At 44.2% G+C, this 27,634-nt stretch overlaps 1 protein-coding gene across 1 annotated transcript; it reads right to left on the reverse strand.

Annotated features, from left to right (window-relative positions):
- Nucleotides 1–9,415: 9,415 nt before the first annotated feature.
- PLAC8L1 (PLAC8 like 1) lies at nt 9,416–26,671 on the reverse strand. Its single transcript, XM_028119075.2, has 4 exons — nt 26,547–26,671; nt 21,088–21,224; nt 10,713–10,849; nt 9,416–9,630 (listed from the first exon to the last, which is right to left on the reverse strand). The coding sequence occupies exons 1-4, from the start codon at nt 26,669–26,671 to the stop codon at nt 9,490–9,492; spliced, it is 540 nt and encodes a 179-aa protein (XP_027974876.1). The 3' UTR covers nt 9,416–9,489.
- Between the last annotated feature and the right edge of the window lie 963 nt (nt 26,672–27,634).

Here is a 27,634-nt window from a genome sequence, read left to right on the forward strand (position 1 = left end):
GCCCACCTCGAAAACAAGGGGCTGGGACTAACCACTAGCATTCCAGGCCTGTAGGATCCGAACACCTTCCAAGGGGACAGGCCCTCACAGCTCTTTAAGCAACGACTGTGCAGCAAGCAAACAGCAATCTGTCATTTTTTAAAAGCAGTCAGGACGGTTGGAATTGTGTAGTCAGGGCCTGTCATCTGCTTCATTATCATTAGGATCTCCGCACTGAATTTCCATGCGCACTCACTCACTCTGAAAATCAGTTGGGAGCCTCCCGCCTCCTCCCTCTGCTCCTCCCCACCTCCAGCCCCCGTCTTTCTCTGGCAGATCAGGGAAGAGCCCAGGCTACAGAACTGAAACACTTGTATCCCGGTGAGGGTGTGTGTGACTCACTGTGTGACTTTGGGCAACTCACTTCACTTCTCTGAGTCTCATTGTTCTCATCCATATAATAAGAATAAGAGAGACCATCTCACAGCAACCATCTAAAGTTAATATTTTTTTTTTTAGTTTTTATTTATTTATTTGACAGAGTGAGAGAGCACAAGCAAGGGGAGCAGTTAGAGGGAGAGGGAGAAGCAGGCTCCCCACGGAGCATGGAGCCCGACACGGGGCTCGACCTGAGCCGAAGGCAGACGCTTAACCCTCTGAGCCATGCAGGCACCCCTAAAGTTGTTATCCTTATTTTTAGATTAGCGTGTGAAATCATCAGAACTCAACGGAGAGAACAGAGATTTAGGTCTTTAGGGCAAAGGAAACTGGAGCAGTGAGTGTGACAATGAGCCCATTTAAGGACCTATCTCCACCTGTAGCATTTTCCATTCTTGGAGATGATTTAATCAAGAAGCAGGATAACAAGAAACAGCTTTCAAAGAGGTCTCTTAATTTATCATGATACTTTCTCGTGCCAACAATTACAGATCCTCTACTATATGCCACAAAGACACTGTTCTTTGTGCTTAACTTATATTTACTGATTTAAACGTATCACCACAACCATACAAAGTAAATACTATTACTATGCCCATTTTATGGATAAAGGAGCTAAAACCTAGAGAGAGTAAATAACTTCCACAGGGCCACACAGCTAGGAACTGGTGGAGTTCAGGAATAAACCCAGGCAATCTGATTCCAGTCTATGCTGCTAACTACTTGCCACCTCATTTACAATGAAACATAAAGCTTTCCTGCAGACATCGGGTTTTTCTACTTCAAATAGACTTGTCTTCTGAGCACTCAGTAAACAAAGAGTTATTACCTGCCTAATCCCAAAACCCCTGGCCAGTAGCCCCAGCACTAACAAGGGCTGCTTCCCCCGACTACACTCAGCCAGCCATAGGTAAATTCACACCTCCCACCACGGATGGGATTTTCGGGTGCCTATTAAAACGTCAGTCGATCTTCAAGTTGAAGTTCTTCCTACATCATTTAGCACAACCTGGAAGGTCAGATTAATGGGGCAGCCAGCCTTCCCTCGGCAGTTACCTCCTTATTACTTTCCTGCCCCTGCACTCGCTCTCAGAAATGCTACATCACAATAAATGTAGTTAAAAGAGGAAACAAACCACCACTACTTCCTTCAGATACAGATGCCATTATGTCAAATCACCTTGCCTTTGGTCTCAGAGGGACACGCTCCCTGCTGCTGACACGGGGCCTGATCTGCAGATGAAAGCAGCCATTTTCTGAGCCCAAGTGATACTAACCTATCTCCAGAGGCATGTGCCCAGGACCAGCGCAAGCACCAATTTAGGTACACGGAAGAGAAGCAGGATATATCCAACACAGGTGGCTTCCCTTTCAAGGGCTAAAAGTCACAAAAAGCAGGATAAAACTCCTGCCCACGTTGGGCGGTATATAGTGAAGAAAGCATAATTGCAAATCCTATGTCACTTACTGACATGGCGGTCGCAGAATGCATCCTAGTAATCACAGACTTCGTATTCATGCCTGCTTCTCCCACTGAATGTAAACAGCCACCTGGAGACTCTGACAGCCCTTCCTTGCTGTTGGCGCTGAATGGCGCACGTCAGCAAATGAGTAAATGCTGCCTTGCATTTGCAGGCCCTGCGAGCTCAAAGAAGCTCAGTTTTGAGTCCAAATGCAGCTGCCTGCTGGAAAACTCAAGGCTTCTTCAGGACTGACTCTGTAGCGATGGATCAGAGCCCTGCCTTTGGAGAGTGGGGATTTGGGGAAGCCTCAGTGTTTCCCATAAATTGCTGGCAAGATGGGTCCAACGCCATCCTGCAAAGAACAAAACTGTGAACATCATTGAAGTTTCCCCAAAGAGAAAACTGCTCTGTTAAATCAGCCAGAGTCCTCAGAGAGAAAAGAAATCAGGCCCAGATGAAAGCAAATGGGCAAGAGATGGCCAACTCCCTCTCCTGCTCACTTCCGGTTTTACTGGGTTTTCATGGGAACTCGCTCATGGACAGACTCTGGAGCTGAGTCCTTCAGAAGGCAAGTCTTGCTAAACGCTCTTGGACCAGTTTCCCATCAGTCTTTAGGCGTTCTCCTGTTCCCCTTCAGCATGATCAGCTGGGACTTCACTTGCAGTCAGGAGGGCCAGGAGCCAAGCAGCAAAGTCATGGAGAACCGCCTGCCCTCACCTGGACAGGGGCAGCCCGAGCTGTTGCTGCCCTTCCTTCTGAACCTTCTCAGCCTCAAGGAGAGAAAAGGGCCTGCGGGCTGGACAGGGCAAGGAGGACACTGGTTACATACGTGGGAACAGTGGGGATGCAGGTTGAGTTTGGCCATCCAAGTAGAGTGAGGCCTTGGAGGAATTCTGGGGGCTCATGGATTTTAACTTTCTGTTTTTGAAAGTTAAAGACTTATAAAAATACTGCTGAAATAGTATAAGGAATTCCTAAATACCCTTCAAAGCAAGATGCCCTAGATATTAACATCTTACCATGTTTATTTTGATTTTCTCTCATATATGGTCTTATATAATATATATTAATTAAATATTACATAAATATTTAATGTAAATTATATATATATATAATTTTTCTGAACCATTTGAGAATAAGTTGAAAATCAAATGCTCATCTATCCCTAAACATTTCAGCGTGTCCCCTAAACAAGGATGTGCTCTTACATAACCACAATACAATGACCAAAACCAGTAAGGTAACACTGATAAGGAACTGTTAACTAGTCAACGGATCTTATTTAATTATCCTGCTATTTTTTCTATTGTCTACTCTTTTTCCTTCACAGAAAAAGAAAATGTAATGTCTTATCTAGGATCCCATCCAGGACCACATAATGCACTTAATTACCATCTCTCTTTAGTTTCTTTCAATCTGGAGCAGTTCCTCAAGATTCACTGTCTTCCATGGCCTTAACATTTTGAAGAATATAGGCCTTTTATTTTGTAGAATCTCTCTCCATTGGGGTTTGTCTGATGTTTCTCCATCATTAGACTCAGATTTCTCATTTTTGGCAGTAACAGATAATAATCTTTAGCATCAGATAGAAGTCCCTGAGTCCATGCTATATAAATACAAGGAAAAGCTCCTCCATATAGTAGAGTGCCAACTACCAAATGTAGAAAGAATGATGGAATTTTTTAAAAATTATCATTTGGCAGCTACTAGGCTAATACTTGGTTCATGCAAGAATCATCAGTAGATATTAAAATTAGTGGATGAAAGCTTGAAGAGCTCAGAGTATTTCCTCTCATGACACTTATTAATCACAAAGGGGAAAACAGCAACTTGATAGCAGAGAAGCCCGGGAGAAAACCACCTTAACCAAAAGACCACAGTTAGCATCACCAGGAGTGGGGAACTAGACGCTGTGTACCTCCCGATAGGATGAACACCTCTTCCCTGAAATGAAAAGAAAGACATGTGTCCAAAAGGCTTAATAATTTTAAAGAGCTATAGTTCTTTCCAGGGCGCACTCACAGAATAGATTCTGAAATCTTTTTCACCTTCGCAGACCCTGCTTTGGTCATCTTCCCAGGAGGAGCTAGCAACAACTGGGATACTGAAGAGAACAAATGATCTGCTTGGATGGAAACTGCTCAGTGGAGAGTTTGCGGACCACGTGATAGTGCTCAGACATCAGGGATGGTACCGGAATACCAACAGGCCGGCCTTTTGGGACAGAAGGGCAAGAGGAGAAGGAACACATCTGTCCTTATCTAGAGCATCCGGGGGTGGTGAGCCGGAGAGGGAGGAGCGCATGACTCACGGGCTGTTCCAGGTTACAGCAAACCCCCACCCCTCCTGTTACTCTGTTCTTTTGTCAGAGCCAAACTTTATCTTGCCAATTTCTCACACCTTGGCACCTAACTGACAAATGAAAAGACTAGACATCAAATTCCTTCCAGCTCTATGACTGGCCAGTCTGTGCAGTTCACCTTGGGAGCAGTGTGGGCAGGGGCCAGCATGATATTCTCCTCTTGGATAGTCAAGCCAAAGAGGCCAGTGCCTCTTCACAATGCCTCTAGCTCTAACCCCCTCTCCTGACTCCCAGCAAGCATCCTGAGTCCTTCCACCACATCTGTGTTCTTTTCCAATCCGATTCCATGCTATCTTCCCCCCACCCCCGACACTGTCTGATCGAGAGGGTTTCTGTTAGAATATACTGATTAAAGAAATGAGGACTTGGTACATAAAGAATTTCAGAAGAAAAATCCATGATGAGAGCTACCACGGACTACAGAGAGGCTATTTGAAGTCTAAAGATACAAAATCACTTAAACCATGTATTCTTTTTTGCCCAGAAACAAGTCATTTTAAAGGGCAAGTCATTAGGAGATCTTTTACGCCTGGTTTAAAAAACTCTAAAATACAAATTTTACAACCAGCATGGGGCTCAAACTCAACCCTGAGATCAAGAGTCGCACACTCTCCCGACTGAGCCAGCAAGGTCCCCTACTCTAAAATACAAATTTTAAATTATCCATATTAACCAGAGAGAGCCACAGTCCCGATTAAATGCAGTTCAGAAGTACCCTATGACTCCTCAGGCCATCCCCTATCTTAAGACATCGATGAGAATTTCATTTTTAAAAGCACACACTGACCTGATTATTAAAGACAGTGACAAGAACACAGCAGTATTTGGATACATTGGTTGTTTTAAAGTTCAGGATTATAATTTGTCACTGAAACCACCTCAGCCTGTCATGTAGTCCTGCTTGTAAGCAGGAGCAAGCATCAGCCAAACCCGGAGCAGAGTAAGGAATATATTTTGTGGTTACAGAAATGTTTTTTTCTATGTGAAGCTGCCACATGCAGGACTCAAACTAGCACCCATCTCTTAATTAAATGAGTAACTTGGACTTTTTAGCCACACCTTCCTCTCAGTTAACCCCAGGGGAAAGTGATAATAAGCAACAACCCCAAAGTAATTGGCTTTACCTGCCAGGTGGTGAGTGAGAAGCTAAGAGGTATGGAGAGACCACAGAAAGGATAATTCAGGGATGGCATTGCCTCTCACACATGGTCAGTGATGCTGTTGCCAATTGTCTGTCGTCCCTTCTCTCTTAGCTCCTCTGACTCTGTGTTAGTTCCATTTCCTCTGGGATGCATTCAGGTTTGGTTGGCTCCTCTTTAGCCCCAGCAGCAAAGGATCCAGACATGCTGCCTTCAGATTCTGGAATCTACTTGTTACTACCATGGGCCCTACAGCCCCCCTATAAATAGGTTTCGGTGACTTCATTTTCCAGAGAAAAGTCATTCGATTATCAGAGTTGGAAGGAATTTTACTTTTATAGATAATGCTTGGAAAGGTAAAGTACAGGCAAGCTGCCCACACAAAAGCAAGTTGTATAAATTGGGGGCAGGAGGTAGACACACAACTTTGAGTCCCCAGAAACCATTAGACCACATTAGCTAATTACAGCCTCCTGTTCTAGGGCCTCTCATTCCCATTTGCTGCTTCTCACATTTTTCTTCTTCCTCTCCCATTGACAGCAACAGGAAATCATTCCTAATTTGCACACTTGCTGTTTTTTAAGTCTCTGGGAATTTTCCATGACTTACCAAGTGGAGGGTTTCATGGAAATTTAGCTTTTCCTTTGAATCTGCTTAGCCAATAGACCAAATTTTTTTTTAAAACATTAAATGAAGAATCTGATTTGTTGCCAGTCAAACAGAGGTTTAAGAAAAGCACCCCCACTCTCCCTGTTTCCTAAACTTTTCATCCGGACTGTCAATTCCACCACAGAGATTCCAAAAAGTCACGGGCCAAAAAGTGGTGGAAGGAGTGGGAAGCGGGTGAGGATAAATTAGAATGGTCAGAATAAGGTCAGCCCAGAAATTTGCCCTAGAATACCCTAGAATAGTTTGCTAAGTCTGGATTTCATCCTCTGGAATTGTTGCTTCTTATTCCATGTGGCTCGGGAGAGGGTGTTGTTTAGGGGGAAAAGCAGAAAGACAAAATGGAAGGGGAGAAAAATTCGCTCCCCCATAGAGATGCAAGCAGAGAACCTATAGACTCTTGTGTCTTGTTTTTTTAAGTACAGTGTTTTTAATAGACCAAAAGAGAATCTTGATGAGGTAATACTTATGTGAGTGATGTTTGTGAAATAGGGTGTAAAATCTTAACCATTATGGACTATCGTATAAATAAAGCTTAGATATATAAAATATAGAAACTTATAAAAAATTATTTTATAGAGCAGAGGACACTTAAGGAGTTCCAAAGTTTTCATATCTTTGTTCCAAAAAAATAGAAAGTTCCGGGGCTGGCAGCTGATTTCCTTAGTATATTCCACTGTAAAGGCAAGAAGTTTGGTGGGGTTTTATGTGTTTTCTAGTTTTGTAATTTATAATAATCTGTATGGATTACTTTGAAATGTGTGTTGCTTGTGTGTTCATGTTGTTTGCCCATGTGGAGTCATCAGAGATCTGTTCCACACTTTGCATCTCCAAAAACCAAAAGAAATTTTCTAGTGAAAAGAAAAATACATGGAACATGCTTTCACTGTTGGGAAACCCTCAGATTTCTGCCACTGACAGCTTTTTGCAGGTCTGAGGAAATGGGAAGTTTAATACCAGAGTTGTTGTCTCTCACTTAAATATTGGGTGTTGGTTCACTTTTCTCTTGGGAAGAAAGCACGTATTTTTGGTTCTTTTATTTTTCTTGCACTTGACATGATCTGGAGGAAACCAGAAGTCAGGGCCCTAAGCTGCCTTGCTTTGGGACCACTCTCCACCATCAGCTTTCAAAGAACCATCCACATACTAATTCTGTTTCCTGTTCCGTGATTTGGTGGTAGAACCACTGCTCTTTGGAGCTCAGAGTTTTGTTTGGGTTTGTGGCTCTGATGAAGTGTTGAGTTTGCTCTTTCCTAGCCAGACTAAGGAGAAGAAGCCAAGGGAAACAAGGGTCCCCTTGCTGGACACATCCACCTGCAGCTCTCACCAGCACAGGAGACCCACACCTGAGACCAGGTCCTGCAGTACCGTCTGCTCTCCATGTGGGGAGGGGGTGCCCATCATGTCAAAGTAGGGACATTACCCAAGTCCCCTTCATCAGAACTGTGTACTGTTCCCAGCTGTAAGCCTGAGAAGCCTGATGTGTGTTTTAGCATGGAACAATAAAGCCGGGTTAGTTGTCCCTCGGGCCTGGTGTTTTCAGGAGCTGGCTTGGAGGGGGAGCGTGTTATCATAGGTTAAATATCAACGTTGAGCATTTGCCTTCCCTGGCAGCTGTTCAGGACGTCTGAAAGGGAGGGCCGGGAGGAGAGGCATCACTGTGTCAGACAGGAACGGCTGGGGGTCTGTGCAGATGGCCGCCACAGCCTCTCGGAGCTTCCCAGCCTGGGTTCGTCTCTGGAGAGCAAACTCCCAGCTGTACAACCCCGAAGGCCCAGGAAGACCTCGGCCAGAAGCCTTCTCCACTTGCTTAGTGCAGAGGTCAGGAGCACAGCCTCAAGAACCTAACTGCCTGGCGCCTCGCAGCTGTGTGGCCGTGGGCAAATCACTTAGCTACTCTGTGGCTCCGGTTCCTTTTCTGGAAAATGGAGTTCTCATAGCATCTTCTTGAGGGGTGTAAGGATTAAATGTCTCAAAACACATAGAGCACTTTGAACAGGACCTGGCATAGCCACTAAAATGAGTTTCACCACCTTTCAAAATGTTTGCCACATCCACCAACCATCCATACTGTTACTTACTTAAGATTATTTGAATGGATTCCATTTTAATCTAAAATTTAATTGAAAAGAAAACTTTATATCCCAGCTGTAAATGGAAAACTAACATAATTTGCTGTGACTATAAGGTAGCAGTCAAATTGTTATAACAAATGTTTACTGAGTCCTTGCTACTTGCCAAGCAGTGGGCTAAGAGTCCTGACTTGTTAGAATCCTCACAGCTCTCTGAGGTCAGCATCATCCTTTTACAGATGAAGAAACTGAGGCACAGGGGCATTAGAAAATTTGCACATAGTTACATACTCAGCAAATGGGGGCGGCAGTTCGGGCTTCAGGACACAGGCTCGTCAGCCCTGTTCTGTGCCGCCGCCCTGACAAAAGCAGTATTCCATTCCTGGGGCTGACGGATGGCGTACCGGCTTCCCAGGACTTCGGTAACCAAGTGCTGCAAACTGGCTGGCTTACAAGTGAAACTCAATCTCTCCCAGTTCTGGGGGCTTCAAGTCCAAAATCAAGATGTGGGCAGGGCGATGCTCCCTCCAAGACCTCCCTTGCCTCTTCCAGCTTCCGGTCACCCCAGGCATCCCATGGTTTGTGGCTGCATCGCGCCGATCTCTGTGTCTTCGTATGGCCGTCTTCCCGCTATGTGTCTGTCTTTGTGCCTCATCACTTCTTGTGAGGACATCAGTCACTGCTGGATTTGGGCCCGCCCTAATGACTCATCTTAGCTTAATTACATCTGCAGGACCCTGTTTCCAAGTAAGGTCACACTCGCCAGGAGTTAGGACTTCAACATATCTTTTTTTGTGGCGGGGGGTTGGGGGGCGGACAGGCAGACCAATTCAGCTGCCCACCTAAGGCTTCAAGCTTGGGGCCGAAGATCTGCCAGTGTTGGAGAGTGTCCAAGATCGGCAGCCACCTGAGACCGTCTCCTTCATGCAGTGGCGACTGAAGGAGTCAGGACAAGGGAAGGACGATGCTTCTCTGTTTTAGCGAGACTTAGTGTCCAGACCAGGTGCTAACTAAGATTAACCATCTCCTGCCCCACTACTGGCTCTGTGGGTGAAGGGGGTTAGCGGAAGAAAGCTTCCCAGGGAAGGCTGGTGGTAGGAAGATGAGGGAAAATGCAACCTTCTCCAACTCCAGGCAGGTGTAGAAGGCACAAGCTCATCTCTATGTGGCGAGGCTGGAATAGCTGATCCAGTCAAATGCCAGAGAGACGTCATCGGAGGTGTGTGTGAAGAAAGAATGAGAGTAAAGACGGTAGGGGAGAAATAATTTATTTTCATATGATTTCCGTGAAAGCTTAAGAACAATCTCTCTTCTAAGAGGGGTTTGAGAGGAGGGTGAGGGGCGTAAGGAGGAGGCGTTTTCTCGCTCTGTCAAATAAGGTTGTCCTTGGTTGAAGGAGCTGCATAGATTTCGTAGAGTCGGGAGGCCCTCATCTTGAGCTCCCGGGCCACCTGACAGATGGAAAAGGGCCAACAGCAGTGCACGGCGAGCCAGTCCTCACACAGGGTGCCCTACGGGGAGACCCACGTCTCTGTCCTGGCGCAATCACATAGGCTCAGTGCCATCACCCGGGGGCCTATCCCACCGCTTCCGAGTTCCACCAAGTCAATGCCCTAAAGGAACGCCCGGGGACACTGCTCCACCAGGACCCCCAAGTGCCAAGCAGCTCAACAGCTTATCAATCCTTGCAGTTCAGAGACCTAGCCTTACTTAGGGCTTTGGATACAGACTTCACACTTGAAACCACTGGTTTCTCTGTCAACATCTTTTTTTTTTTTTCTATTAAGACTTAATACTTATAATTACTTCATTTCTTTGGAATGGGTACTAAATGCCTATGGTCCAACATTCTCACAGGAAGAAGGCACAGGAAGTAAAAAGTACATCCCTCTTCCACAGCTGTCCTAGCCACCCACTTAGCTTATCTGGGGGCAACTGTTGTTGGCAGGTTTGTATATACACTTGCAGATAAATTCTGTGTCTACACAAGTACATCTATAGTCCTTCTACGTCAGTAGTTGCGTACTTCTGTGTCTTGTACTTTTTATTCATTTGAAATATATTTTAGGGATCATTCCACATGAATATATAAGGAGATGTCTTTTTTATTTTTAACTGTCCACATCCTGATATGTATGACTTGTCTCCGCTCAGTCTCTCATTGTACCTCAGGCTCAGTTGCACTGGAAAGTGACTGGCTCTTTGAAGCATCCCCAAGGAGTCCCCAAAGTGAACTCTGCAGATGCCCATAGTCTTCATTTTCACTTAGACCATCCCAAGTATATCCTCCAAATTTGGTGCAATATACCTGTCATCTTGTCTTCATGCAGTGAGGGAGAGAGAAACAGAAGCAGCCCATTGACCCAACATCAACATTAAATAGGTACCCCTTGGAAATACCTTTCATCATGCGGCATTTTGGTTCATATGAATGAAATCAGAAATCGCTTCCCTTTCCTTTCCCAGCCTTCCACTAGTCTGGTGTTTTTAAGCATTCTCACCCAGACTTTTTTTTTTTTTTAAACCACAGGTTTGAAAGACATTTAGGTTCTTATATAGATCCAAGTTCACATACACGTTCAAACACACTTACCCGTATTTTATATCTCTCTCTGGTGCCAATTCTCAGTGCAAAGGTGGACCCAGGTAACAGTGGCCAACAAAGGCACTCTCCATGATGCCTGGCGATGTCACACTCGAGGCACATTGGACAAAACAGACCACAGAAACCTGTCAATAACACATAAAAGAAAGCCACGGTTCTTAGATGTGCTCAGAGCAACTTCACGTCTCAAAGAGCATTTACAACCCAATGCCATCCATTTAATGCCGCAGTGTCTCCCTGCAATCAGGGACTGAGAATGAATAACAAATTGTCAAAACTCAGTGGATGAAAATTGCCATAACCGAGCCACATCAAAATTGTCTTCTTTTGTTAAACACTGGCAAAGCTGAACCTGATACAATTCTGTCAGCGTTCACTATGGTAATTGTTTTTTCCTGTCAAGAGAAAAGCATTAAATAATTTTTTACAGTTGAATCGTAGCTGTTGCTTCTATTATGTTCATCTATCTATTTTCAATATTTAAAAGAGACCCAGTATATGATACTTGTGAATAGCAGGCATCTTTCTCTGTAAATGTGATTGAAAGCTCTTTTATGGTGCACTGATTCTGCCTGCTATTCTCATCAGGACTGTATTCTATTTCTCAGGCCAGAAGGTTACTCTAATTTTTGCTAGTTTCATGGAGCCACTGACATCTGCCAGTTTTAAACTGTACCTATTAGAGGCTTGGTTCCTTGAACATCAACTGGAAACAGTTTGTCATTGATTCATTCATTGATCTTTAACTCCTGATACTGCTTCTTACACATTCTGCATGAACCATCTAACAGAGAGGTTCTGTTTTAAATACGTTTTGGGTCACAGACCCTTTTGAGAGTATGGTGGTAGCTATGAAGTCACTCCTCAAGGGAAAAGAAAAATACATAGACGTGCAAAATTGTGCATTCAATTTTGTGGGATCCAAGGATCCATTGAAAGCTATCAACAGACTGCGGGTTAAGAATTCCTCATATACAGGGGCGCCTGGGGGGCTCCGTCATTAAGCGTCTGCCTTCGGCTCAGGTCATGATCCCGGGGTCCTGGGATCGAGCCCCGCATCAGGCTCCCTACTCAGCGGGAAGCCTGCGTCTTCCTCTCCCACTCCCTGTGCTTGTGTTCCCTCTCTCGCCGTGTCTCTCTCTATCAAATAAATAAATAAAATCTTTAAAAAAAAACAGAATTCCTCATATACAGTTAAGATGTTATGTCATCTAGCATCGCAAATGAGGATGACCTTGAAGAACACAAATAATTAGGACTATAAAACAGCAAAAAAAAAATGAAATAAATACCAAAAAGCTAACCATGACCTTTAACACATGTATGCAATAAATATTTTCAGACATAATTTATATACAAGAAAATGAACAGGCTGTAAATGTTTTGTTGGGGGACTTGTGACAATCACGTTCTCACCCAAGTAACCAAACAAGTAGAACACTGCCCTCAGAGTCCCCTGCGCCCCTTCCCAGACGGTTCCAACCCTCCCATTCCCACTCCAGAGGCAGCCACTGCTCTGATTTCTCTTCCCATTGATAAGTTTTACCTCTTCGTGGACTTCATATTAAGGGAACCATGTTTATTTTCATATCCACCTTCTTTTATTCAACATGTTTCCTGAGTTTCATCTTTGCCGGTATGTGAGTGTGTTGTACGTTCTTCATCGTTGCTGAGTAGTAGTCCACTGTATGAATACTGCACATGATAAGAGAAATCTGTGTCTTAAGATGGCCGACCAAGCCAGCAAAGAGTCCCAGCCCCTGCCCCAGGGCTCTTCCGGGTTCTTCTCCCCGCTCTGCCGCCCAAGCGTGCCAATCCGGGTTCCTCTCCCTGCCCGGCTTCACGCACATGCCAAGAGTGCCCAGGCTGCGGAAGTAGAAGTGTATAAATTACCCCCTTTGTGCTTGGGGCTCAGACCTTTGGAGATCACTGTCCTCTGAGCCCGCTGGCATTGAATAAACCTCCTATCCTCCAAGATCTCCGGGTGCTGCTTGGTTCTTCCGTCGGGCGATCCAGTCCAGGTTCCAGAACACACAAACCGTTTCTCCATACTCTCACAAGCTAGTCCATTCTCTGCTATTGTGAATATGTACTATGAACGTTCCTATACAAGTCTTCATGCAGACATACATTTTCATTCCCTATAGGTGGATTCCTGGATGTGGATTTATGTTGAACTTGACAAGACGTAAATATTTGCACCATTTAACAATCCCACCAGCAATGGACGAGAATTCTAGTTGTTCCATGGCCTCACCAACATTTGCAACTGTTGGGTCCTTTTGATTTTAGCCATTTCAGTGAGCATGAAATGGTAATGACCACAGCCTTTTAGTGCACCCAACAAAGAGGCTCACGTACCATGTCACTAGCACTAGAACTTCCTGTCGAGGGCCTGTCTCAGCTACCTGTCCTTCCCTCCCTCCCCAAAAGGTGCGGAGTGCAAAGTCCCACTCCCAGATTCAGTGACAAAAAAGCAAAATGTGAGGAATGCTGTTATATCCTAGAAGCTCAGAATGATGTTCCAGGATTGTGGACTTCACCCTGGCTATGAGGAGCACACGTGCACACAGAGCAGGAGGACTCCACGGGGAGGAGGATGAGGAGCAGCCTGTCTTTGAGAAACAGAACATCTATTTCATCCATTTAGGAGTCATGAGATAATCCACTAAATCACATACTATAGGTGTCCCTTGCCCCAAAGCAAATTCTGAATTCAGCCTTGAGTGAGCCTGAGATGTTTTGCCCCACATTTAAAAAAAAAAAAAATCGGGCGCCTGGGTGGCTCAGTCTTTAGGCGTCTCCCCCTGCTTGTGTTCCCTCTCTCACTGTGTCTTTCTCTGTCAAATAAATAAAATCTTTAAAAAAAAAAATCATTACTCCCAGCTGGATCAGAAGGCCCCACCCCGCACCGAGCCCTGGGATGAACAGCACAGAGGACAGATGGCCCAGTCAACTTCCTGCAAGTTCACAGCAGTCATATTGCAGGCAACCTTGAATTAGGAGACCTGGAAATCATGGCACATACAAAAAATGAATCAAATCTCATTTTATGCATGGATTATGAAATAGTGCAAATGCCTGCAAATAAAAAATTAATCAAAAATTGCATAATTATAAAGCTGGCAAGCTAAGTGAATAATAAATTGTGTTTATACAATCGCCTGAGCTGCACCACTATCATTGGCAAGGAGAAATGCCCACCACCCTCAGTAGGTATATTGTAAAGACGTTTTGTGCATTGGAACTCCTGTATCTTATCTTTATGACTGGTATGTCTTTTTAAAAAATACATGCTGTTGTTTTTATTTTTAATCCTGTCCATCAGATAACCATGTTATCTAAGTGTTCATTAGGATGCAGTTACTAGATGCTGAAGGCAACACACCAAAATGCACATTCAGTTACCTTGGGACAGTAGTCAGATGGGATTAAAAAAAAAAAACGCTATGAAAGCCAAATTCTTATTATGTAATAGCTAACATTAGACTTCACCATGTGCCAAGCCCTGCTAAAAATACATTGCATTCATTTAACTCACTTAATTCTCACAACAATCTTAAAATACAGATACTCTTATTGTGTCCATTTTAATGGATGAGCAAACTGACAGCCAGAGGGATACGTTTATTAGGAAGGAGCAGAAGCCAGATTTGAACTCGGGTAGTCTAGCCCAAAAGTCTTAACTACTACACACAACACCATATGTTCTCATGCTTTACATATTTAGCATGTCACAACGGTTGTGGATTTGTGTGCTCTGAGACAGTATCCTCACTACCACTAATTTGTATTTATTCCTGTGGGATGCTCTTACATCACGCAACTTTAGGAAAGTTCCTTTTTGTCAGATGTTACAGCCCTCCCTACACAGTGGAGTGAGTGGGATTAAAAACTCTTGGCTCATACCTCAAGAGGAACGGGCAAGAGGGGGACACACACAGATACTGTCTTAAAGAGTCTCTAGGAGAAAATTTTGCAACATAGTTGTAAATTCCTACAAATCAATACATAAAGGATTAAACAAAAGAAGAAAATGGGGATAGGACATGAGCAGATAATTTACCAAATAGGAAACACAAATGGCCAATAACCACCGTGAAAAGCTAGTCATCAGGGAAATGCATATTGGCATGAAAGCATGCCAATTTTGTCAATATTTTCATTGTGGGAAAACCATAGAGAAATAGGTACATAGTGCTTTTGAAGGCAACTTGGGTGAATCTAGTAAAGTTTTAAGTACACTAGGATCTAGTAATTCCACCTGTAAGCGTCTACCCTAGAGGAAGAGGCGGTACAGGGATGTCCACTGCAGCATTATTTGTAGCTTGAAATTTAAAACCTCAATGTGCACTAATAGATGAAAGTGTAAATAAGCCACGATGGTGTAAATCATACTATGGAATAATTAAGAATGCAGTGAAAGATTAAGTACCAACGGAGTTAAATCTCTAAGACATATTTTGATATAAAAAAAATCAAATTGCAGGGGCGCCTCAGTTGCTCAGTCAGTTAAGCGTCTGGCTCTTGATTTTGGCTCAGAGCATGAACTCAGGGTCATGAGATCGAGCCCTGCATCGGGCTCCACGCTCAGCATGGAGTCTGCTGGAGATTCTCTCCCTCTGCCCCTCTCCCACTCGTGGTCTCTCTTTCTCTCTCTCTCAAATAAATAAATAAATAAATAAATAAATAAATAAATAAAATCTTAAGGGGCGCCTGGGTGGCACAGTCAGTTGGGAGGCCAACTCTTGGTTTCTGCTCAGGTTGTGATCTCAGGATCATGAGATCGAGCCCCACATCAAGCTCCATGCTCAGCAAGGGGTCCACTGGAGATTCTCTTTCCCTGTCCCTCTGCCCCTCCCACTCCTGCTCTCTCTCTCAAATAAATAAATCTTTAAAAAAATTTCTAAAAAAATAATCAAATTGAGGGGCGCCTCAGTGGCTTAGTTGTTAAGCATCTGCCTTTGGCTCAGGTCATAATCCCAGGATCCTGGGATTGAGCCCCACATCGAGCTCCCTCTCCCACTCCCCCTGCTTGTGTTCCCTCTCTTGCTGTCTGTCAAATAAATAAATGAATAATCTTTTAAAAAAATAATCAAATTGCATAATGATACATACAGCATAATACTATTTATGCTTTGTTTAAAGAGTTACAAAACAATAGTACATATTACTAAAGGCTACATATATAAACACAGAGAAAAAGATCTAGAAGGAAACCCTTCAAACTAATTAGAAGAGGAGACATGATTTCCTTTTCTGTAATGTTTCATTTTTTTACAAGGTGAACATACTCATGTGTTATTTGTGTATATACATATATGCAAATATATATTATCACATTTTATTTACTTGTTTGTTTGTCTCAAGGGGCTTGGGCTCAAAAGGGATTTGAGCTAGAAATTCAGTCTCTTCCTCTTACATTACATCCAGAGGCCTGGTGGTTATATAAGCATCCACTGCCTAAATGTTCCTGGCCTGTCCCCTGAGATGGGCTCCACCCTCATGCATGGAATGTGATTTATTATTCATCCTTCTCACTCACAGGGGAGTCGAGAGAAAAAGAAAAAGCCTACACAGAACCAGAATGTGGAGCCCCAGAGAGCAGAAGTAGGAAAGGTGGGTGGAAAGTGCAGCGAGGCATAGTCCAGATCAATTATTACAAAAAGGCAGAATCATCGAACAGTAAGAGACGCTCAAGAAAGAAATGGGCACAGTCATACATTGTGGGTGGGAGTGTAGGTTAGTACAACTTCCAAATGGAGATCCAGTTGGCAGGATCTATCAAGATTTAAAATGGTACATACTATTTGACTAGGAGGTTTATTCCTCAGCAATTGCCCAACAGGTAAACTCACACACATGCAAAATGCCATCTGTACGAAGACATTCACGGAGTGTTGGTTTGAACAGCAAAAGGTCTGGAAACCACATTAAGGTACACCAAAGGATTTCTGGATAAATAAATTATGGTACCTTCATACAACAGAATCTATGCAGCAATTTAAAATATTGGGTGTGTTTACAATTCTATTATTTCTGGAAATTATAGAAATACACATACAGCAAAAAATCTGGAAGGAGAGGTACCAAAATATTAACAATGATTGTCTCCAACAGCTGGGATTACAGGATACTGGTTTTTGTTCTTTTGTAAGTCTCTGTAGTTTTCTTTTTTATGATGATTACACGATAGTTTTATAATAAAAAGAATAATCTACTTTCACTTAAAATTATTTTACATCTTTACAAGCATATAGACAGTATGTGGACTCAGGTAAGAGTAGTTGCCTCTGTGGGGAACTGGGTGGACAGATGGCAAATCTATCAAAGGGGTAGGTGCTTTTGAATTTTGCATCATGTGCATGCTAAACTATTCAAAATCTCTTTTTTTTTTAGATTTTATTTGACAGAGAGTGCGTGCACAACCAGGGGGAGCAGCAGAGGGAAAGGGAAAAGCAGACTCCCTGTTGAACAGGGAGCCTGACATGGTGCTCAATCCAAGACCCCAGGATCATGACCTGAGCAGAAGGCAGATACTTAACCAACTGAGCCACCCAGGCGCCCCACCCCACTCCCTTTTTTTTAAAGCACTGAGCTGGCTCCCAAGGAGAAAAGCCCTCCTTCCTAGAAATGCTCAGAAAGCCAAAGCTGTCAGGTTCTTGCCAGGCATAGTGCAGAGGAGGCTTAGACAAGCAGGTGAGGGGCCAGACCACCTGACCCCAGTACCCCTTCCGACTCAGAGGATTTATGATTCTTTCAATGAAGGGCAAGAAAGAAAGAATCCAGTGAGAATACAGGTTAAAATTCATTCATTGACGGGTTGTTCAGCAAACATTTTTCAGTGTCTCCTATGGACCAGGCACTCTGCTGGGCACAGCCGGCATGAGCAAGACAGCAGTGGTGCGTGCTTTGAGAGAGGTACACTTTACCCAAGATATAGTTCAGGAACACAGATCCTAATCTGAGGCCTTTTCAATGCTCTTTTCCTTTTCCAGAAAACCAAAGAAAATCCTGGCCCACTTCATTCTTTGCATCCTGGGTATCTGGTGATTACTAGTCACACCAAGCTCTTCACCCTCCAGTGCTTATGGTGCCCTCCACAGGGAGGTGATCTGAGTGGCTGGTTTCCTCCCATCTTTCAGTATCGGCTTTAGGTTGGTTCCTCGAAGAGGCCATCCCTGACCCCACTCTCCTACAGTTTCCTTCCATAACACCCTATTTCTTTCTTTCATGGCACTTATCACAACTGCCATTATTTTGCTTATTGTCTATCTCCTCTATGAAACCTTCTCTATCTTATTCACTATTAAGTCTGTAACACCCATCACCTGTCTACACAGGGGTAGGAACTCTAAATATTGAATTACAACCAATGTGGATTAAACCCTCCACATAAGCCTTCTCTGGTGCACCATCACAAACATTCCCAAAGCCAGGCTACCTCGCCTCTCACCCACAACAACATTTAGCAGCCACTCATTTCCCCGTGGCTTTATCTTCACAGCTGAGCTTTCAGCAACCCCATCTCCAAAGGACTCAGAAACACCCCAGTGCACTGTGAATGCAGATAAAAGCGCCCAGGTGGGAAGAGGGAGGCAGTTTAAAAAATGTAATTGTGGACGCCTGCGTGGCTCAGTCGGTTAAGCGTCTGCCTTGAGCTCAGGTCATGATCCGGGAGTCCCAGGACCAAGTCCCGCATGGGGCTCCCTGCTCAGCAGGGAGTCTGCTTCTCCCTATGCCCCTCCCCCTGCTTGTGCTCTCTCTCGCTCTCTCAAATAAATAAATCTTTAAAATAAATAAAAAATTTAAAAAATGTAATTGCAATAACATGAAGAAGCAAAATGTCAAAAAGAAATGTAAATCACTGCTGTTCCTAACGTACCCTTTGTTTAATGGATGAAAAATTGTAGCAATAATTCTCAATATGTAATGGAAAGCTGTCCCAGGATGGGAATCTGGCATGGACAAAGTCATGGAAAGCAGCTCTTTTTTGTTCCCAAGTTTGTCACAACTATTTACACAGTGGTTCGCTTGAACTGAAATTTTGTGGATAAAGTAGCCCTTTTAAACAAGGAAAGAAGCCCAGGATCCATAGCACCCATGTTCCACCTGTGTCCCGGGAATGACAGTGCAGAGAATGAGCGTTTAAGGCAATATCGCCTCGAAGTTTTCTTCTGAGACAGCTTCGAGACACTGTGAGCAGTCATAAAATGGAGGTCCATCTGAGGAAAAACAACTGGGACCCAGAACATTCCAGATCACCTTGTGCTGTACATCCATGGCCCCTTCTCCACGAATCATGGCCAAATGTAAAGAATGTTCTGTTCCTCCTCACATGCTCCCTTCTCACCTTGTCCCCAGAATGGGCTCTCAAACGGACCAGCAGGGAATCCTCAGAAGACAGCGTGCGGTCGGTGTGCACATTAATGGGGGTGAGGGACAAAGCCAAGTAGTGAAGCAGCATTTAAGGCAGGGGGCTGGTGAGGATGGTTGTTTCTTTAGCCAACTTTTTAGGTGCTCTTGGGATGGAGTAGAAACCACACTGCAGCCCCCGGTCTATCCCTCCTGACTCTACTCTTTGCTCTCAACACGCTAGAGGATACTAACAACTTATAGTAGCAATAATATTAATATCTCAGATTCACTAAGTGCATTGTTGTGCACTTGTCGGGCATCTCCGGATGACAGCACCCCAGTAGTAATTTGGGAAAATCATCCCTTCACTACTGAGGGCAATACTGATAGGACTGTTCTTCGGAATGACCTAAGCCTGGCAAAATGAACTCCAGCTGCTCCATCAATTCTCAGAAGGAAAAACAAATAAAAATGTTTGGAGGCGATCAGAGTGTCAGCTAGCTCCCTATAATGCAGCTTGTCCCTTCTGAGCTTAGTTTTCAGTTGATTGTTTGGTTCTGTGAGCTACCCCAAAGCCTTCAAATGAAATCCAATGTTTGTCTGTGTATTTGTTTCCTAGAGCTGCCATAACAAATACCACAAACTGGGCACCTTTAAGCAATAGAAATGATTCTCTCACAAACTGACACTTATCAGAGGGGAGGTGGGTGGGGGATGGGTGAAACAGGTGATGGGGATTAAGGAGGACATTTGTCGTGATGAGCACCAGGTGTTGTTTGGATGTGTTAAATCAACTAAATTGTATGCCTGAAACTAATATTCCACTGTATGTGGAATGTCCTGAGGTTAAAAATAGAATCGATGTGCTTTGAACTTCATTCCCAGGGGAAAATCGTGTAGCTAGAGGAGTGTTATCGGTACCTCTCTAGAGCTGAAAGAGCATCTGAAAATATTCCAGTCAACATAGGGGGCTTTTTGTGATTATTCTTGTTCTTATAAGAGTACTACATATTCCTCCTAGAAATACTAGAAAGAGATAAGCAAAAAAGAAAATAAAAATGACTCATTAGCCTGCCATCTGGAGCCATGTCATAAACATTTGTATTTGTTTTTTTTGTTTTTTGTTTTTTTTAAAGATTTTATTTATTTATTTGAGAGAGGGAGAGAATGAGAGATAGAAAGCACGAGAGGGAAGAGAGAGGGAAGAGCGTCGGAGGGAGAAGCAGACTCCCCGCCGAGCAGGGAGCCCGATGCGGGACTCGATCCCGGGACTCCAGGATCATGACCTGAGCCGAAGGCAGTCGCCCAACCAACTGAGCCACCCAGGCGCCCTCAACATTTGTATTTGTATCCGTCCAGGTATTTTAAAAATATCCCCCCCCCCACCAAAAAATGGTGTCTAACGCGCTTAGTTTTACAGTCTGCTTCTTTAACTTAAAAATGTACCACAACATCTTTCATCCCATTCAATGTTATTCTACAGTGTGACTTCTCGTGGCTGTATAATAACTCATTGTATGCGTGCCCCCATCAAACATTTTAGGTCATTCCCAGATTGTTGCCGTTATAACCAATGCTGCAGAAGTTAACGTCGCTAAATCTTTGCACGTGATTTATTTCCTTAGACTAAATGCCTAAAAATGTAATTACTGGGCCAAAAGCTATATAACACTTGAGGTTCTTTTTATACACCCGGCAGGAAGGTTATAACAATGTATCCTCCCACCAGCAGCAGATGGGGGAGCCCATTTCATGCACCTTTGCCAACAGTGGATTTTGTCATTTAAAACATCTATGAAGTCACCACTTACTCTGTAAAAGCATTCCCATCCCTGAAAAACAAGATTTTTCCTGCCAAGGAGTGCACGGGAGTCACTAGGAGATTAGTCCAGTTATTCTAAAGCCATTATATTTCTGTCCTTGTGCCTGACGTAGCTCCTGCACCCAGGGATGCCTTGGGAAAGAAAATCGTCAAGGAGGACTTGAATGAAGAGGGAACACGTACAGATTCTCCTGTCTCTGCAGACACTGAAGAGGCCGGTGCTCCAGTCTCCCCCAGTCTGGACAATCGCTGTGATGGTGGTCCTGCCAGGCGTTCCCCGGACAGGCTGCTTCACCACAGCCTGAGCTGGCCCATGGCTCCTGGAGAGTCAAAAACAGTGATTAACTTGAAAACAAAGGCGATGGTTCAGAAGGATAACCATTAAGCCAAGACAGAGTGATAAAGAGGATAAAGGGACCCAGTGATGTCAAGTGGCTCCTAATTTGTAGCCCAAGCTCCTCACCTTCCCGCTTCTCCCCTGACTTTTCCCTCTATTAATGGCATGATTATTCCAGACCCTGTCATTTCATTCACCCTTAAGGTCCAGCCTCCTTCCTTAGTGTTTCTCAGTGTTTCGTCATAGCTACATCCACAAATTTGGAACCAAGAGGCCTCAGTTCAAACACCGGCATGTTATTTCCTGGCAGCTTGACCTTGGCTGTTGCTTAACGTCTCTGTTTCCATTTGTTCGAATGTAAGATTTAAAAAGATGACCTCATAGGATTATTGTGTTGAATGAAGGACATATAATTAGTTTGCTGTGTCTAGAATGTGTTTAACAAGGTGCCCTGAGTGAGGCTGTACCCCCAGGGTTTTGAGTCTTCATTGAAGACACTTGCGCATAGAAATCGGGACCAGGCTGTGGAAGTTGAACACGCAGTATCATTTAAGTGAACAAACAAGACTTCAGAAGATGTCTTTTTTTGTTTGTTTAAAGATTTATTTATTTTGGTGGGGGAAGGGCAGAGGGAGAGAGAGAATCTCAAGCAGACTCCCCACTGAGTGAGGAGCCTGACACAAGGCTGGATCTCACAACCCTGAGATCATGACCTGAGCTGAAAGCAAGAGTCGGATGCTTAACCCACTGAGCCACCCAGGCGCCCCAGAAGATATCCTGATGTCAAAGTACTATACGATTGTCCGGGGGAGGGGGGGCACAAAATACAACTTTGGGTTAGTTTTCTCTGAAGGGAATAGATATTCCACATTATCATTCTGAAGTAGAAAATATGGGCCCAGGGGATAGTCTTCAAAAGTGAGGTGGAAAAATTCCCTTCTCTTTCTGGGGCAGAAAGCCGGTTTTGCCTGAGCTCCTACCATGGGGATACTTGGGGCGAGTCCCACAGTGAAGGGTAAACTGTACCTAGCCTTCTGGAAGGGGCAGATCAAGAGGGTGGTCAAGGGACTGCACTAGAATGAGCGTGAGCCTGTACATGGTAGTAATTTTTCTACTTTAGGCTTCCCTTTTGGCAAGCCTCATTAACAGTTTCTACCTGTCTCTGGTGTGTTGTGAAGAATTAGAGAAAGAGCCTGCCTCACACGTGAGACAAAATAAACAAGAGACAGTAGAATTTCTTCCTGTAACAGCTGCTGTTACAGGACTACTCACCAAGGCTCAGCACCTGTGACACATGGCCTGGAGGCCAGAGAGGGACATTCCTGAGCACCCTTAAGGCAACACCCTGGGGGCATCTTGGAAAGAGCATAAGGGCCCTTTGAGAACCTCTAAGTCAGGGCGATAAATCCAGTGGGGGTGCCTTGTTCTTAAGATCCACATCTCTTTCACTCTACCAACACTGCCCACGTCCACGCCTTACAAACCTGATGGGTTTTTAATAAACACATTAGCTTGTTAACAAAACAAATGCCCAAGCCTCACCCAGGCCAACAGTGCTGGTCTCCAGACAAGAGGTACAGAAGTCGGGATTCCTAACAAAGTTGCCAGCAATACCTATGCAGTCATCCTGACACCAGCCAGCCTGAAACCTGACACAGGTGGATATGGGGGCCACTGAAGGCCACAACAGCCTCTGAGTCTCCCACGGGGTGTGTGGGGATGTCAACATGAGAGAGATGGCAAAGAACACGGAGTAGGAGGGAGGCTGGTGGGGAAGAGGACAGTTGGAACAGAGCCGGTCTTCAGCGCCAAGGAGACATGAGCTGCAAGAGAGGTGAAGGTCAGGAGCTACGTGTACAGCTAGAGGTACAAAGTGGAGCTATGAACAAGCCCAACCCCTTCATCCCTTAGGCATTTAGAGACAATGCTTAGAGGCTAATGAGCTTTTCAAGAGCCTCCAACAGTATTTGAGACCTGGAATAAAGTACTGGCTCCAAAATATAAAAACTGCAAAACAGACTGCAAAATTAGTTAATGCTCAACGAAACACAGAAATCTAGCATTATGCCGATCTCATTAACTGTCAAATTCACAGATTCACAAATATTTTATTACGTTTAAAAACAATTTAGGGGGCACCTGGGAGGCTGAGTCGTTAAGCGTCTGCCTTTGGCTCCAGTCATGATCCCAGGGCCCTGGGATCGAGCCCCGCATCGGGTTCCCTGCTCAGCAGGAAGCCTGCTTCTCCCGCTCCCACTCCCCCTGCTTGTGTTCCTGCTCTCGCTCTCTCTCTCTCTGTCAAATAAATAAATAAAATCTTCAAAAAAAATAAAAAATAAAAACAATTTAGAATTCTCATTTGCAAAAAAATCCCAAGTATGAATGATTGCTGAGAAACAAGAGCCAATCATAAAATGAACTAATCGCGGACAGCCAAATAATTTCAAAGGCAAAATTATAAAAATCCTTCCACTTAATTGTATAGCAGGGAAAGTATGGATATAATGTGTGGTATGGGTACACTTTAATAGGTTTGTTACAATGTGGGTTCGGGGCCATAGTATGAACTGAATTGTGTTCCCCCAAAGTCATATGTTGAAACCCCAGCCCCCAGTGTGACTGTATTTGGAGACAGCGCTTTTAGGTGGTTACAGTTAAGTGAGGAATAGCAGTGTGAGCCTGGGCTGATAAAATTGCCATGTAAAAAGGCCACGTAAGCACCCATCGAGAAGGCTACAAACCAGGTGGAGAGCCCTCCCCAGAACCCGACCACGTGGGCACCGTGACCTTGCACTGACTTCCAGCCTCCAGAAGAGTGAGAGAATAAATTTCGGTTCACGAGGCCACCCAGTCTATGGTATTGTGTTATGGAAGCTCAGAGTGGACTAAGACAGCTATGAAAGGTTTCAAACTGGTGCTGAAGAAACCATCTTATGCCTGTCTTATTTCCTCTGCTCCCGTGTGAGCTACTTGGGGTCAGCGGGCACAAGCTGCCCCCCCCACCCCTTAACGCTGGAATGCAGCACACTACCCGACACCTGGCGGACATGTGGTTATTTGGTGAACTAGACCAAACTGAATGTCCATTATCACTTCCGTTATCTTTGAGTCCTCCTCAAATCTAGTTATCAATTATGTGATCTTAACTGTGTTTCCCTCTCTAGCAAAGGTACACTTCTCAGGTGTGGAGAGAGGAAATAAAAGCAGAGAGGAGCTTCAAAGCTTCCTGCATCCCTCCACACAGACTAGGGCATTTACCACTCAATGTGATGCTCACAATCCAAGGTTTCCGTCCTTATACTAAGAGCTTCCGATTATCTCTGATTTGAGCAGAAGAATTTCTTAGGGCTGAGCCCCTGGATTAGATTTTCCCCTGAAATGAACCATTTACAGCTTGCAGCCCTAGAATAGAATTTTCTGCTTCTAGCTCAGCCTTCTATGATGGCAAGGAAGCCTGTCCTCTATTCCAAATCAAATAGCAAAGAGAATAGCTTCTCCTTGGTGGGGGGAAAAAAGTTGTTTTTTGTGTGTGCCTAACTTTGAACTTAGTAAGTATACTGCTGATTATCTTGATACCCTGAATCTTTGATGATTTTTATATTAAAATGTTTCAATTGACATGCAGTGGCTAAAAAATTCAGCTCAAGATTATAGTTTGTGTGTCATAATGAAAATACCAAGTACAGGGGCGCCTGGGTGGCTCAGTCACTAAGTGTCTGCCTTTGGCTCAGGTCATGAATCTCAGGGTCCTGGGGTCGAGCCCCGCATCGGGCTCCCTGCTCCACGGGAAGCCTGCTTCTCCCGCTCCCACTCCCCCTGCTTGTGTTCCCTCTCTCGCTGTCTCTCTGTCAATTAAATAAATAAAATCTTTTAAAAATTTTTCATAAACGAACAAGCACAGCTACCCTTGACCGAGCACCTCCTGTGTGCCACGCACTTCGCAATTCCTTTAAAACCTGAATAATTTATCAGGGGCTGTTTCAGGAATCAAGACTAAAGCACCCGCTGTAGCTCCCTGCACAGCTGTTAGTTCAGTGGATACTCCGGGGGATCTTCTACTACCATTCAGAATAGGAAAGAGTCTGGAAACCGTGGATGAGGCGGATGGTCGCAGAGCTTTGCTACACCAGAGCAGCTGTCCATCTGCCATCAAATTCAGCAAGTTCTTCATTGAGTGGAAAGAGGACAGATTTTAGGCCCAGGCACACCAAAATTCAAATGTGGCCCAGCTTCCTTCTACTTGTCTGACCTTGGGGAACACAAGTCGTCCCTGCCCTCAGCTCTTGTCTCTCTCCCATAAAACTGGATAGGAAACATCCTCCCTCCACAGTGGCCTTGAGGATTAAACAAGATCACGCACCGGGCACACAGTAGGCTTGCAGTGGGTGGCGGCTACTGTTATTTTAACTTCACGATCCTGCACTTGGCCTAGGGCCTTCTGTACCCTTTCCTGAGAAACAGAGAATGGAGGCAGGAGCTGTGGGGCAGTTTCTCAGGTTTCACATGTGCTGCCCAAATACCTAAAACTTTGATCCCGGTGACCCATCATCCAGTTTTCCCAGGACTAACGGTTTTCCCAGGAGGGAGAACTTTCAGGGCTAAACTCAGGACATCCCCAGGTGAACCAAGAAGTTTAGTCACCCTAAGAGACAAGCAGCGGAGGGAGGCTTCAACTGGTGGGAGAAGGAGTCTGACTCGAAGCACAAGGCAAGAGGCCCGGTGCTGGGAGATGCAAGAGATGTATATCCTCCCCGCTTTCTGACCTCACTCTGTTCTCTTCTCGCCGCTGCTAAGCACATTCCCCACCCCATGTCCCCACTTGCCTGGTGCTTCAGCCTGAGGGGGGAGGTTCCTGTCACCCTCTTCCTTGATGAAACTTGCAAAACTAAAAAGGGTTCATTCTGCTTTCCACCCAGGCTTCCTTGATTACTTCAAACTTAACTGAAGCCAAAGCCCTGGAGTTTTGATTTCAAAGGACTAGAAATTACTGGCAGCCACCGGAAGTCAAGTTTCACTTGGTCAGGGTTCAACATTGAAAGTTAAGAATAAAGAGACACCCTTTCACCCAAGCCAGCCCTTCTTTTCGCTATCCAAGCAGGGTCCGAAGGAACTGATCAGTTGCCCCTTTTCAAGTACCGATAGAAAATGAGAGCAACTACTTTCTTCCCAAGCCCAGTTTTCTTCTCTTGGCTCCTCATAAGAGGAGACTGATTTTTAGACAGAGAGACAGAGACAGAGAGAAAGATTTGATATGCTACCCAAAAAGAAAAAGTTAAGAGGAAAAAAAAAATCACCAACTCTCTACCTCATACTGGAAATAAAATGTTGTTCATCTTCAGATGAGAGGAGTGAAAGCAACAGAGGTGAGTGTACATTGAGGAAGGAAACATCCTCAGGAAATTTAGAGAAGTAATTTCCAAACCAATTCATAGTGAGGCGCTTTCCTGTCGCTGGGACTCTCCTTCTCCCCTTGACAAGAGGCTGACTGATTCTAAACTTAGATTCATCCAAAGTGAAGCATCTCTTCTAAAGAATGTTGTGTTGATATTCTGGAACCTGAGGTCATAGCACTTTACTAACAGACATCTTATTTCTTTAAAGACACGTACAAATCTAACTGGACATGTCCATGTTCAGGGTATTAGGAGTCTCTGAAGTATGTCTCTAGGACATGCCTTATGCAGGTGTGGACCCCAGCAATGCTGGGAAAATGTCCAGAGAGGAAAAAAACTTGAGAAAAAATTGCAATCGAGGGAAGAGGTCTACAATCTTAATTCAGGGTTACATCAGAAAGACAACAGCAGGGAACTGCCAACTATACTATATATTCTTCACACCGGAGAATGACTGTTGAAGGTTCTGAATTTCAAAGCATTTATTTGAGAAGGTTTGTGAGGAAAAGCCTGTATAACACCTCCCAAATCAAGATTCTTCAGATATAGATTCCTAATTGCCTTCACTCACTGGGTTCTGGGCAAGTCTGTCTCCTCATCTAGAAGGATGCGTCTTACATGAAGGACAGCCATTTTTCTTCTGCTTACCACTCCAATCTAAGTGCTCAACACAGTGTCTGCAACAGAATAAGCATTCAGTAATTTGTTGAACAAATGTGCTATATATGAAAATTCCAGTTTGTAAGGATAACAGAAATTAACAGGTGATTACTAGCTTTGCAAAAAAAGATATACAATAAGATTCCTTTAAGGAGTGGACAACCATTGTCCATGTACGCTGATTCCATATTTTAAAATTTCATTTGTACTTCACTTTTCTAATCAAACATCTATTGTATGAACCAACTAAGCTGTAGGCCGCATAGCTCTTTCACCTAAAAATAAAATGAAAAAGAAAAAGAAGAAAAAGAATGTTCTTCTTTACAGAAGAATGACAACT

The sequence above is a fragment of the Eumetopias jubatus genome, unplaced genomic scaffold, assembly GCF_037043125.1.
Source record: "Eumetopias jubatus isolate StellerSeaLion01/CBP00866 unplaced genomic scaffold, mEumJub1_p1.0 scaffold_5, whole genome shotgun sequence".
Classification (NCBI taxonomy): domain Eukaryota; kingdom Metazoa; phylum Chordata; class Mammalia; order Carnivora; family Otariidae; genus Eumetopias; species Eumetopias jubatus.

Excerpts from the sequence above, each read along its gene's own strand:
- PLAC8L1 (XM_028119075.2), bottom strand. The coding sequence starts at position 26,671 with ATGAATTGGTTTGGAAATTACTTCTCTAAATTTCCTGAGGATGTTTCC. Across the intron at positions 10,850-21,087 it reads CTGCAGAGACAGGAGAATCT|GTTTCTGTGGTCTGTTTTGT; the intron begins GTACGTGTTCCC and ends TGTTATTGACAG. Across the intron at positions 9,631-10,712 it reads GAGAGAGATATAAAATACGG|GGCACCCTGTGTGAGGACTG; the intron begins GTAAGTGTGTTT and ends GTCTCCCCGTAG.